General features: G+C 39.0%; 1 protein-coding gene across 9 annotated transcripts in view; it reads left to right on the top strand.

The window, feature by feature from the left end:
• LOC106611671 (calcium-activated potassium channel subunit alpha-1) overlaps positions 1-14,095 on the top strand; it is a 231,384-nt gene that overhangs the window by 173,240 nt on the left and 44,049 nt on the right. For all 9 annotated transcript variants that reach the window (XM_014212234.2, XM_014212216.2, XM_014212208.2 and 6 more), the window contains exons 12-18: positions 1,169-1,251; positions 1,533-1,602; positions 1,796-1,951; positions 2,275-2,384; positions 2,576-2,644; positions 3,765-3,851; positions 4,290-4,366. In XM_014212234.2, the coding sequence (XP_014067709.1) occupies positions 1,169-1,251; positions 1,533-1,602; positions 1,796-1,951; positions 2,275-2,384; positions 2,576-2,644; positions 3,765-3,851; positions 4,290-4,366 (652 nt within the window). The remainder of the gene's footprint in view (positions 1-1,168; positions 1,252-1,532; positions 1,603-1,795; positions 1,952-2,274; positions 2,385-2,575; positions 2,645-3,764; positions 3,852-4,289; positions 4,367-14,095) is intronic.

Here is a 14,095-nt window from a genome sequence, read left to right as displayed (position 1 = left end):
TTGCTTCTTTAATCAGGACGCAGTTTTCAGCTGTGCTAACATCATTTCAAAAGGTTTTTGTAATGATCAATTAGCCTTTTAAAATGATAAACTTGGATTAGCTAGCACAACGTGCCATTGGAACACAGGTGATGGTTGCTGATAATGGGCGTCTGTATGCCTATGTAGATATTCCATAAAAAAATCTGTCGTTTCTAGTTACAATAGTCATTTACAACATTAACAATGTCTACACTGTATTTCTGACCAATTTGATGTTATTTTAATGGACAAAAAAGTTGCTTTTATTTAGAAAACCTGGACATTTCTAAGTGACCCCAAACTTTTGAACGGTATTGTGTAAATTGTATTTTTTACTGTCAAACATTCATTGAGACATAATTTAGCAGCCAGGTAAGTTATTGGCTGTGCCTGAAATCTGTGCTGCTTACTACATACTAAAACTGCATAATATGTACAAATCCTACTACATTAGAAGGTCTGTTTTTAGTCAAATCGAATGCAGTAAGCAACAAATATCAACATACTGGGCTCATCCATACTGAGAATGCATAATCTAATGCACAATTGCGTTGATTACCGCCATTCGCTCATTTTGGGTTCAGCGTGAAACCATATCTGATTATCAGATGTTGTCAAACACACGTGGGTCTCCAAAGACTAATCTCTTCCTCAATAGTGTGCAGTGAATTTTACTAGATGAAAATCCAAAATGAGTATGACATCCTGGCATTTAAAGCATACAACATTTTGGGAATTTCACATAGTTTAACATTTTATATTTTTGCAAGCCCAAAATGCCAACTATTTAGTATGGGTATTCGGACACGGCTATTGATATCTATAAAGGGTAAATAAGAGAGCAATATACTTTGTCTGAAGTTAGAAATTAACACACTCTGACATGCAATGCTGTTCATAGCTCTGAGTGAATGCAGTTCTGATATCTGGTGTCTCTACAGATGGAGCACCTGGGTGGTTGGCATCGGTCTAATGTCCTGAGTCTATCTGCCTTCCAAATGCCACCCTATTCCCTTACATACAGTAGTGCACGACTTTTGACCAGGGTCAAAAGTAGTGCACTATGTAGGGAATAGGGTGCCTTTAGGGAAACAGCCTCTGTCTGTATAGAGTCAGGTCTTATGTTTCTGTCATCTCCCGCCCTCAGATAGAGTCAGCAGACGCCTGTTTGATCCTAGCTAATAAATACTGTGCAGACCCTGATGCTGAGGATGCCTCCAACATCATGAGGTACAGAGACAACTTAACCACGCTGTGTTGTATAACTGTATATTGGAAATATGGAAATGTATTCTGATATACAAAAGTTATTCCATTTTCTATCACCTTGATAAATTACACAAGTACAGTATGCTCGAGAGCACGTGAAAATGTATTCTGGAGAAATGCATTGATAATACATACCAATGTCTAACCTCAAGTTCCCTAAGCAAGAAACCTGTGTTACTACTACTACTGTGTCCTAGATTTGTTAGATGGGTCTTATGTTGTTTCTTGTAACAATATTCCAGGGTGATATCCATCAAGAACTACCACCCAAAAATCAGAATCATTACCCAGATGTTGCAGTACCACAACAAGGTGTGTACAGTACAAACCCTTCGGAGTGCCACTTATTACACTGTGTCATTGAACTCCAGCGGAGGCAGGCGAACATGAGTTCTCTACTGATGCTCTTCCTGCACCTCCCTTGTATAGAAGGGTTGCAAAATTCAGGAAATGTACGAGAATTTTATAACCCTAATCTCGCTCCATCTTTCCTGTGTGTCCCCAGGCCCACCTTTTGAACATTCCCAGTTGGAACTGGAAGGAGGGTGACGATGCCATTTGCCTTGCTGAGCTGAAGTTGGGCTTCATAGCACAGAGCTGTCTGGCTCAGGGCCTGTCCACCATGCTGGCCAACCTCTTCTCCATGAGGTCCTTCATCAAGGTACTCGTTAGGGAGAGCCAAAGAGACTGTAATCGTTAGGTCATCCGTTTAAAACCGTCTCGAAGGACCAGGAAGAGCCAGAGATATTGAACTAACATTATTCCACTTTTCCACAGCCTTTAGCACAGTAATGTTCACACTTTGTCTGACTGTATTTGCAATTTCAGAATACTTGTCTTATATTTAAGTATACACCATAGATTTAATTACTCTTAAAGGGTTATTTGCTTTATGGTCACTTTGTTAACTTTTGTTCGAGTGAAATATGTTCATGATAACATACTGTACCTTTGCAAGCCATGTTTTATCTGTTATTGTTTCAGATTGAAGAGGACACGTGGCAGAAGTATTACCTGGAAGGAGTAGCCAATGAAATGTACACTGAGTACCTGTCTAGTGCCTTTGTGGGCTTATCCTTCCCGACCATTTGTGAGTAAGTATGACCCTCGTTTCTGAAGTACCCTACTATATCAAGTATATTCTCTCTCCCCCTCTATATTTTTTATTTTTTCTCTCTCCATCTCTCTCTCTCCTTTTCTTTCTCTACATCTGTCCGTCTCTCTCTCTCCTACTTATCTCTTTGATTGTGTATAAATATTTCTGATTTTGAATGCTCCTCTCTAGACTCTGCTATGTGAAGCTGAAGCTGCTACTGATTGCTATCGAGTACAAGTCTGATATAAGGGAAAGCAGGTAAAGTTCACTCCTACTTGTGTGTTGTACATTGCCAATTGTACGATGTGATGTTTGTCAGAAATTGTATTGTAAAAATCATGTTGAACCAAGTCATATGCAGCACAATACAGGTTGTCCATTTGCCAGATCTTTACATGCAAACCTCAATATCCAGACTGCCATGACAATAGAGCTGTCCTGACTGTGATCTATTGTAATGGATTTCAACTTTAACTTAATACACAGTACTCATCACTAATTGGCATTTTTGACACACTTTATGGTTTACAGAAAGTTGACAAAGTTTGACAAAGAAAGTGGTATGCCCCCGACATCCATATTCTTTATTTTTACCTTCAGTACTTTCAAACACACCCACAGTCATCCATGTCACATTTGTTATTCAGATTTGTATTCATATTTATAGTTTGATGTTTCCACCATCCAATTTCAGATTACTGTTTGATGTGTATGCAGGTGTGAAATTATGCAATTAACTCTTCTTTTATTACAGCATGGCTGGTGTGTTTGGCCTAATTACTGTCACAGTCTCAATGGAAAAGAAACATCAATGACTACTTTCCATCTAAAATCATTAAAGACTGAAAACATTGCCATGTACCATCTTAACCTAATTAGTGAGGATTGATGTGGCGTGTATGTTCCTCTTAAAGAGCCAGTGCTTGTTTACTGCACCATCAGGTTTATACAAATAGCCTGATCGCCCCAAATCTGTTTGTACACAAACAGTTCTGGGGTGATCTGGCTAGTTAGAATACAAGCATCTTCCCAGCTGACAAAGCTGGTTGAAATGGTATCATTACAACCTGTTTTGGCCACTGGTTTAGCTTTGAGGATGCTCATATTGTCCCTTCCATTCTCTATAGGTGGAGGTTCTCTAATCATTACTTGTCACTGTTTAATTATCATTGGGTGATGGCAGCCATTTTATAATACCAGTGACACCTGCATTTGTTTTTAGCTTGATTCCCAGGAACTACAGTACCTCACCAACCCGTGTTTGTCCGAAAGGTGTACCTTGTGTACCATTCCTTGTGATTAATGCATTAGGATGTTAAATGTAACAGAAAGATTCTCCTCATTGACGACCATGTATATTTGTTTGTATTGACAACAGCACCCTCATCAACCCCGGGAACCATGTGAAGATGCAGGAAGGAACCCTGGGGTTCTTTATCGCCAGCGATGCCAAAGAAGTAAAAAGGTATGTAAATGTTTCAAGTTTTAATGTCACATGCACAAGTACAGTGAAATGCCTTTCTTGCAAACTGTAAACCCAGCAATGTAGTAATCAATAACAATGATGCACTAAAAATAACAAGGTAGAACAAAACATATGAGATAGAAAAATAAGAAATAAGAAGAACACGATGAAGTAAGTATACTATATACAGGGTCAGTTCCAGTACCATATTTCCAATGTGCAGGAATAGTGGAGTGATAGAGGTAAATATGTACAGGGGTAAGGTGACTAGGCATCAGGATAAAATGTATTGTAAATGTAGGAAAATGTACCTAATTGCCTCTGTTAGAAGAGACAGAAAGCCTCCAAATACAGTTTGACATCAAACTACCGTATGTTCAATTACTCTTGGACTTACTGATGATTTAATACTGAAATATGTTTGTGCTGTTTTCTTAGGGCACTTTTTTACTGCAAAGCTTGTCACGATGATATCACAGATCCCAAAAGGATAAAGAAATGTGGATGCAAACGATGTAAGTATTTATTTACTGTTCTTTAATTAATAACAATATTTATTGAGCTTTGTCTTTAATGCACATGCATATTTGAATATGCATATGTAGATACTGTATAAAACTGTGTCTTACGCTTCAATCACACCTACTTTGTTATTGTGCAAAATGGTACGCAGCATCATCTGGATATGTGTGCAACAAAAGTTCAACATTCAATCTCTGATACCGTTTCTGTTAAGCCGTCTAAGCATACAGTTTGACGCATATGTTCGATAAATCCAACGTATGCACCACACAGAACGCACTGCAACTGCCTCTGCAACGCAATGCTGCAAGGCAAACGCATCGTTACGTTGGAAATGAATGTGTACCAAAATGCAATGGCGCTGTCGGTGTGATCGAGGTGTTAGTATGTTTTTCTAATAAAAGATATTTGAACAATGTGTATACTGTACATGTATTATACTGTACTGTATGTTCTACTTTACGCATTTCTATACATATTAGATATTATTAATGTAGAATAACTACCAAAGTTGTTGAATAAACACCGCTTTAGATGCCTGTTGACAGGTATTTGTTTAGAGGTTTGAACAGAGCCCAACATTCGCATAAACATTATAGCGTCACTACATTGTCTGTGTCACGTGACACCCTGTCCCTTTATAGTGCACTACTTTTTACCAGGGTCCATAGAACTATGGTCAAAAGTAGTGCCTTATATTGGGAATAGGATGCCATTTGGAACACAACCGTTGTCTTTACACGACCTACATAGCCATTTGTCTAAACCAATTATGTCCTTTATTAATAATCCACAGGATAAAACCCTGTAACCTCTGCCTCAGGAAAGGCCATATGATTACTTTAAACAAGCATCGAGTGCCCAAATAACTGTGTACAGAAATAAATCACCATCTATGTTCTTAGGCTGACTCCCAAATTACACCTTATTCCCTATATAGTGCACTACGTTTGACCAGATCCCACAGGGCCCTGGTCATAAGTAGTGGACACAATAGGGAATAGGTGGCCGTTTGGGTCGCATATTTATTAATATTTAATATAGCACTCAATAAAGAGACTGAGGATATAGAAACATATAGCCTGGTCCCAGATCTGTCATGTTTGGCATTGCAATGACTATAAAAGTTGACAAAACAGTCCGAACAGATCTCGGACCAGTCATGACAACAACGAAAACAGTGTGATCTGTCTTAAATCTGTTTTTATTTTCTCCTTTCAAGATTTCAAACAGGCTTCTTCTATATTGTGCCTAGTCTAAAGAGGCTTGTCTTGTCTCATAACTTTGATGACCATATCTACTGACACTAATGTTTGATGTATTCTCTTTCTGCTGCCTTGGAACATGAAACAATGTTTTAACTGTTCACGTATAGTGCTTTATTGTGAGTAATATAGGTGCCCTACCCCTACCCTCCGTAGTACAGCCTGCTACCCTTGAGTTCGATCTCTTTTGTTATTGTTGAGTGTACTGCACATGTTGCATGTGGCGATGGTGGACACTTCTGCCTGCATCCTTCACGTTCACTCACATCTCATTTGCACGCTATACTCTCAGGTCAAGGAGAACACAAAAAACGTGATGATTGGTAGATTTGTCGATATATACATTAGGGTAGATACCCGTCAACCTTAAGTATTTGATGAAGCCAAATATACAATGTAGCCTTAAACGAGTCCAATTACATAACAATAATTTTTCCTGTGGTACACGAGAAAAAAAGGGTGCTAGTTAGTACCAATTATATATATTTTCTGTCCCTGTAAGGAACCCTTTTTTGACCTTTTTACATCAGTTCTTCGAATAATTCTTGGTATAACCATGTAAACATAAATTACATTAACAGAACCAGAGGGTTCTTCATTACACTGTAACAACCAGAGGGTTCTTCATTACACTGTAACAACCAGCGGGTTCTTCATTACACTGTTACAACCAGAGGGTTCTTCATTACACTGTTACAACCAGAGGGTTCTTCATTACACTGTTACAACCAGAGGGTTCTTCATTACACTGTAACAACCAGAGGGTTCTTCATTACACTGTAACAACCAGAGGGTTCTTCATTACACTGTTACAACCAGAGGGTTCTTCATTACACTGTAACAACCAGAGGGTTCTTCATTACACTGTAACAACCAGAGGGTTCTTCATTACACTGTAACAACCAGAGGGTTCTTCATTACACTGTAACAACCAGAGGGTTCTTCATTACACTGTAACAACCAGAGGGTTCTTCATTACACTGTAACAACCAGAGGGTTCTTCATTACTCTGTTACAACCAGAGGGTTCTTCATTACACTGTTACAACCAGAGGGTTCTTCATTACACTGTTACAACCAGAGGGTTCTTCATTACACTGTAACAACCAGAGGGTTCTTCATTACACTGTAACAACCAGAGGGTTCTTCATTACACTGTTACAACCAGAGGGTTCTTCATTACACTGTTACAACCAGAGGGTTCTTCATTACACTGTTACAACCAGAGGGTTCTTCATTACACTGTTACAACCAGAGGGTTCTTCATTACACTGTTACAACCAGAGGGTTCTTCATTACACTGTAACAACCAGAGGGTTCTTCATTACACTGTTCAACATTTTCTGGCTACTGGTTGCAGTGAAAATTCGGTAAATATTCAAAAAGTTACTCTATATTTAGAGCTTGATTAAGGTATTATTGCTGTAAGGGACAGTTTGCTGCTTCATTCTGATTACTTTGGAGTGAACCAAAGATGGCGCCGAAGAACATGGCTGACGTTTTACATTCTCCCAACCAATTGTGCTGTTTTTTTGTTGGTTTTTTTGCGTTTTGTGTAACTCGTTTTTTTTACTTATTGTATACATAATGTTGCTGCATCCGTCTCTTATGACCGAAAATAACTTCTGGGCATGAGAACAGCGATTACTCACCGCGGACTGGAAGAAACTTTTTCCTTTAACGAGTCCGACGAGAAGGATACCCTGCTTTCACTGGAACAGGCCCAGATCCTCGCCTCTTTCTGAGAGTCCGTAGGTGAGTGAGTAAACTCCCACTGTCATCTGTTCTTCTTGCTAACGTGCAATCATTGGAAAATAAAATTGATGACCTACGATTAAGATTATCCTACCAATGGGACATCAAAAACTGTAACATCTTATGTTTTACGAGATGTGGCTGAACGACGATACGGATAATATAGAGCAAGCGGGATTTCCCATGCACCGGCAGAACAGAGACCCTACCTCTGGTAAGAGGAGGGGTGAGGGTGTGTGTCTATTTGTCAATAACAGCTGGTGTGCGATGTCTAATATTAAAGAAGCCTTAAAGAAGTACCTTATGATAAGCTATAGACCACACTATCTACAAAGAGAGTTCTCATCTATATTATTCGTAGCCGTCTATTTACCACCACAGAACGAAGCTGGCACTAAGACCGCTCTCAACCAACTCTATAAGGTCATAAGCAAAGAAGAAAATGCTCACCCAGAAGCGGCGCTACTAGTGGCCAGGGACTTTAATGCAGGCAAACTTAAATCAGTTTGGCCAAATTTTTACCAGCATGTCACATGTGCAACCAGAGGGAAAGAAATCCTAGACCACCTTTACTCCACACACAGAGACGCATACAAAGCTCTCCCCTGCCCTCCATTTGGCAAATCTTACCATACTTCTATCCTCCTGATTCCTGCTTACAAGCAACATCTAAAGCGGGAAGTACCAGTGACTCGCTCAATACGGAAGTGGTCAGATGACGCGGATGCTACTCTACAGGACTGTTTTGCTAGCACAGATTGGAATATGTTCCGGGATTCATCCAATGGCATTGAGGAGTACACCACCTCAGTCATCGGCTTCATCAATAAGTGCATCGACGACATCGTTCCCACAGTGACTGTACATACATATCCGAACCAGAAGCCATGGATTACAGGCAACATCCGCATTGAGCTAAAAGCTAGAGCTGCTGCTTTCAAGGAGTGGGAGACTAATCCAGACACTTATAAGGAATCCCGCTATGCCCTCAGACGAACCATGAAACAAGCAAAGCGTCAATACAGGATTAAGATTGAATCCTACTACACCGGCTCTGACGCTCGTCGGATGTGGCAGGGCTTGAAAACTATTACGGATTACAAAGGGAAACCCAGATGCGAGCTGCCCAGTGACGCAAGCCTACCAGACGAGTTAAATGCCTTTTGTGCTCGCTTCGAGGCAAGCAACACTGAAGCATGCATGAGCACCAGCTGTTCCTGATGACTGTGTGATAACGCTCTCGGTAGCCGATGTGAGCAAAACCTTTAAACAGGTCAACATTCACAAACCCGCTGGGCCAGACGGATTACCAGGACGTGTACTCAAAGCATGCGCAGACCAACTGTCAAGTGACTTCACTGACATTTTCAACCTCTCCCTGAACGAGTCTGTAATACCTACATGTTTCAAGCAGAACACTATAGTCCCCGTGCCCAAGGAAACGAAGGTAACCTGCCTAAATGATTACTGCCCCGTGGCATTCACATCGGTTGCCATGAAGTGCTTTGAAAGGCTGGTCATGGCTCACATCAACAGCATCTTCCCGGAAACACTAGACCCACTCCAATTCGCATACCGCCCCAACAGATCCACAGATGACGCAATCTCAATCGCACTCCACACTGCCCTTTCTCACCTGGACAAAAGGAACACCTATGTGAGAATGATGTTCCTTGCGGCAGGTAGCCTAGTGGTTAGAGCGTTGGACTAGTAACCGAAAGGTTGCAAGAACGAATCCCCGAGCTGACAAGGTAAAAATCTGTTGCTCTGCCCCTGAACAAGGCAGTTAACCCACTGTTCCTAGGCCTAAATCTCAGCTTTGTTAAATATACAATCAAAGAAAAACTATTATATTTATCATAGTGATTCAGGTGTGACATTAAAACAGAATAATATGCCCCACCAACATTAGACAGCTATACAGAAAACCCTCAAATTGCTGAAATACTGTAAGTAAATGAAATCAATGATGAGTGCAGAGATGTATTATAGGTAATGAATATGTATGGCAATGCTACAGACTTTGTGGCGCAGCAGAAAGGTCAGTGTACTTAAAATCCGGATTTTGTCTGTTCAACGACCAGGTGGGGTCATACTTTAGCTGAACAGCAATAACACATGAAATTGCATGTGATCACTAATGTGAAGTGTTCAACAAAAAAAAATCCAGTGAAATGTCACATGATGTGTTCCAAAAACATGTTTTCACATTTTCACATGTGGAATGTCACAAGTGAAGTGTTCCAAAAAACATATTTTCACATGTTAAATGCCACGTGACGTGTTCCGAAAACACCGGTTTTCAAATGATTTCACATGTGAAATGTCACGTGAAGTGTGCCAAAAACAGAAGTTTTCAAATGTAAAATGTCAGATATGAAGTGTTCCGAAAACACAGGTTTTCACATGATCATACATGTGAAATGTCACATGTGAATTGTTCCAAATCCATGTTTTCACAAGTAGAATGTCACATGAAGTGTTCCAAAAACACAGGTTTTTAAATGTTAAATGTAAAATGTGAAGTGTTCCAAAAACACAGGTTTTCACATGATTTCACATGTGAAATGTCACGTGACATGTTCCAAAAACACATTTTCAGATGATTTCAAATGTCACGTGACGTGTTCCAAAAACACGTTTTCAAATGTAAAATGGCATGTGAAGTGTTCCAAAAACACGTTTTCACATGTGAAGTGTTCCAAAAACACGTTTTCACATGATTTCACATAAATTAGCTTGCCATTCCTCACTTGCAATTGCATTTAAACGTATAGGATACCTGTTTAGATGTGCTTTTGGCACAAACTGTAAAATAAAAAATCATGTAATTTTATAGTAAGTTACCAGTTACGGAGTTGTGGTGAAAATAGTGGAAACAACTTTTTATGTATTTCTTCAGCTGAACTTTATACAACGAACTGTATTCGGGAAGTACACAGAAATTCTAATTTAAATTATTTTGGAATTTGGTTGACTTTTTGAATTGACCTCAACATTCGTTAGCACACTTTGGACGCAACCATAATATTGCGATTATCTGACCAACGAACACCAACGAAAAAGTAGCAGTGCTCAGGGACACTTGACATTAATTAGGGACAGACGTTCCGCTAGCGGAACGCCTCACCAATATCCAATGGTAAAGCGTGGCGCGAAATACAAATACCTTAAAAATGCTATAACTTCAATTTCTCAAACATATGACTATTTTAAGCCATTTTAAAGACAAGACTCTCGTTAATCTAACCACATTATCCGATTTCAAAAAGGCTTTACAGCGAAAGCAAAACATTAGATTATGTCAGGAGAGTACCCTGCCAAATATAAATCACACAGCCATTTTCAAAGCAAGCATATATGTCACAAAAAACAACACCACAGCTAAATGCAGCACTAACCTTTGATGATCTTCATCAGATGACACTCCTAGGACATTATGTTATACAATACATGCATGTTTTGTTCAATCAAGTTCATATTTATATCAAAAAACAGCTTTTTACATTAGCATGTGATGTTCAGAACTAGCATACCCACCGCAAACTTCCGGTGAATTTACTAAATTACTCACGATAAACGTTTACAAAAAACATAACAATTATTTTAAGAATTATAGATACAGAACTCCTTTATGCAATCGCTATGTCAGATTTAAAAAAATAGCTTTTCAGCGAAAGCACATTTTGCAATATTCTGAGTAGATAGCTTGGCCATCACAGGCTAGCTAATTTGACACCCACCAAGTTTGGTGCTCACCAAACTCACATTTACTATAAGAAAAATTGGATTACCTTTGCTGTTCTTCATCAGAATGCACTCCCAGGACTTCTACTTCAACAACAAATGTTGTTTTGGTTCGAAATAATCCATAGTTATATCCAAATAGCTCCATTTTGTTCGTGCGTTCATGTCAGTATCTGAAAGGTGACGCGCGGGCGCATTTCGTGACAAAAAAATTCAAAATATTCCATTACCGTACTTTGAAGCATGTCAAACGCTGTTTAAAATCAATTTTTAAGCAATTTTTCTCGTAAAATAGCGATAATATTCCAACCGGGCGACGTTATATTCATTCATAGACTGAAAGAAAAACATGGAGTCGTCTCGTGCACACGCACTCCACTGTCATTGTTCCCTGCCTGACCACTCACAAAAACTCCTGCTTTTTTTCGCCCAGAGACTGCAGAGACGTCATTCCGCTTTCTGGCGCCTTCTGAGAGCCAATGGAAGCCTTAGAAAATGTCACGTTATAGCAGAGATGCTGTATTTTCGATAGAGATGCCCTAGAAGGACAACAAATTGTCAGACAGGGCACTTCCTGTATGGAATCTTCTCAGGTTTTGGCCTGCCATATGAGTTCTGTTATACTCACAGACACCATTCAAACAGTTTTAGAAACTTTAGAGTGTTTTCTATCCAAATCTACTAATTATATGCATATTCTCGTTTCTGGGCAGGAGTAGTAACCAGATTAAATCGGGTACGTTTTTTATCTGGCCGTGAAAATACTGCCCCCTATCCCAAACAGGTTAAGGCCTAGATTCAATCAGATCAAGCATATTGGTGATCCAGGCTGTATCACAACCGGCCATGATTGGGAGTCCAATTGGCCCAGCGTCATCCAGGTTTGGCCGGGGTAGGCCGTCATTGTAAGTAAGAATTTGTTCTTAACTGACTTGCCTAGTTAAATAAAGATAAAATAAAAATAAATATGGCGGCGTTGGAGTTGTAACTCATTAGACCTGTCAAATCGGTGAGTGGCTGCTCATGTGGTCATTGTCACAAAGCCACACCCATCCTAATCATGTTAGAATTTCATAATGAGAAAGTGTAGGCTATATAGAAGTAATGAAACTCAAATAATGTTTTAAAATTCTATCAGCCTAATTGAGCTGTAGATTACATAGCACAGTCCGGTGTTCCAAATTGTGAACAAGGCTGCATGGAATTTCTCTTAATGCAGCTCTGTGCAGCCAATTGTAATGTCTGCTTTAGGTATAAGGCCGGGAACTGCTTGGGGATTTGACAGCTCTAATGCAGTTCCACCTCTGACACTGCCAAAACAACCACTATGCAGGTGTCCATTAGTGCAGATCTTATAGAATCTAGCCCTGTGTGCATAAATGCTCTCGGCACTTGAACTTGCAACCTTTTGGTCTGGAGTGCATTAATGTCTCTGGAGGGCCACCAGATGGTTTTGTTAAAATGAACATATCTCCACACACTATCAAATATGAAAGTATGTATGGATACAGTACAATGTTGTTCCCTGGTGTACAAAAAGGGTACATGTGCAGAGAATCTAGTACAATGATAAATTTTTCTACCCAATATATTCAATATAATACTGCATTAGTAACCATGTGGGAGGTGGGAATTTACCAATTGTGAAGTTGGAAATACCAGTTGGATGCATTCAGGTGCTTTAAAGTCATTGGGAAACGGCAATTAGCTAATGGCCAACATTTGACCACTCCCCCAAATATGCTAATGAGCCCCAACCAGTACTTTTCCACCACACAGAGATGGGTAAAAAATTACAAAATACAATTACAAACTTCCATAAATATCAATGTATCAAAAATAATCTACAAAATACTTGTATTTTGAAATGTATTTTATTGAAATACATGTAGTTTGTATTTTAAAATGCAAAAATACATTTACAAGTAGAAGGGCCGTACAGCAACAGCATTCTCAGTAACGGTTACAGAAACGTTTTACTTGATATGATATGTTGTTGTTTATCTACCTTAGTTGAATGCACTGACTGTAAGTCACTCTGGATAGGAGTGTCTGCTAAATTACAAAATGTAAATGTATGTGAAAATGAACCAAAATGAATTGCAAAGCACACTAGGTATTATTATTATTATTGGCCTTATTTTGGGGTAATGTCTAGATGGGATACAGTTTAACCTAATTATCCTAACCTGCTACATTAATTCAATTAAACTGCTGCATAAATTTTACAAAACCTGCTACGAAAAGTCAATTTTGACAAAAGCTGTATCCCTTCTCGACCGAACCTTGTTTTGTGGCGGTGCTCATTAGAATAATACTCAGCATGCTTTGCAATTGTAAGTGTTTACATACACACATATTTAGTTCATGTAGCAGACAGTCTTATCCCACCATAGTGCCATCAGAAATCTGATACCAATGCAGGGTGAAAGGTGGCCACAAAATGGTGAACCACTATAAAAAAAATGGTATAGACAAGTATTTTATATTTTCAAAATACAAATTACAGCACTCAAAAGTATGTTGTTACAAAATACATTGGAGTATAGTTCAGCAATACATACTTCAAATACATGTAACAGAAATACTGCCCATCTCTGCCCCCACCTATATTTCAAAGTGTAATAATGATTGTACCTTATATTCAAAATATAAACTGTACCATGTGAGTTTATATGTATACCTTTGACTTTTTTTGTACGCCAAGGAACAACACTGTACCTTAACCATACCCTTATTTTTTGAGTGTGTTAATATATGTAGGTCATCGTAAATAATAATTTGTTCTTAACTGACTTGCCTAGTTAAATAAAAAATGTAATAAAAATATGTTCCAAGTAATGAGTATGACCCTGCTGGCACTGCCGAAACATCAATGCACTCCCTATCAAGAGGTTGCAAGTTAAAATCCCCAAATGTATACTGTAGTGTCCTTAAGCCCTGCATAGTTTTATGT

The sequence above is a fragment of the Salmo salar genome, chromosome ssa01 (assembly GCF_905237065.1).
Source record: "Salmo salar chromosome ssa01, Ssal_v3.1, whole genome shotgun sequence".
NCBI lineage: Eukaryota > Metazoa > Chordata > Actinopteri > Salmoniformes > Salmonidae > Salmo > Salmo salar.
The sequence above is the reverse complement of the archived record's forward strand: the minus strand, read 5'-3'. Positions and strand labels throughout refer to the sequence as shown.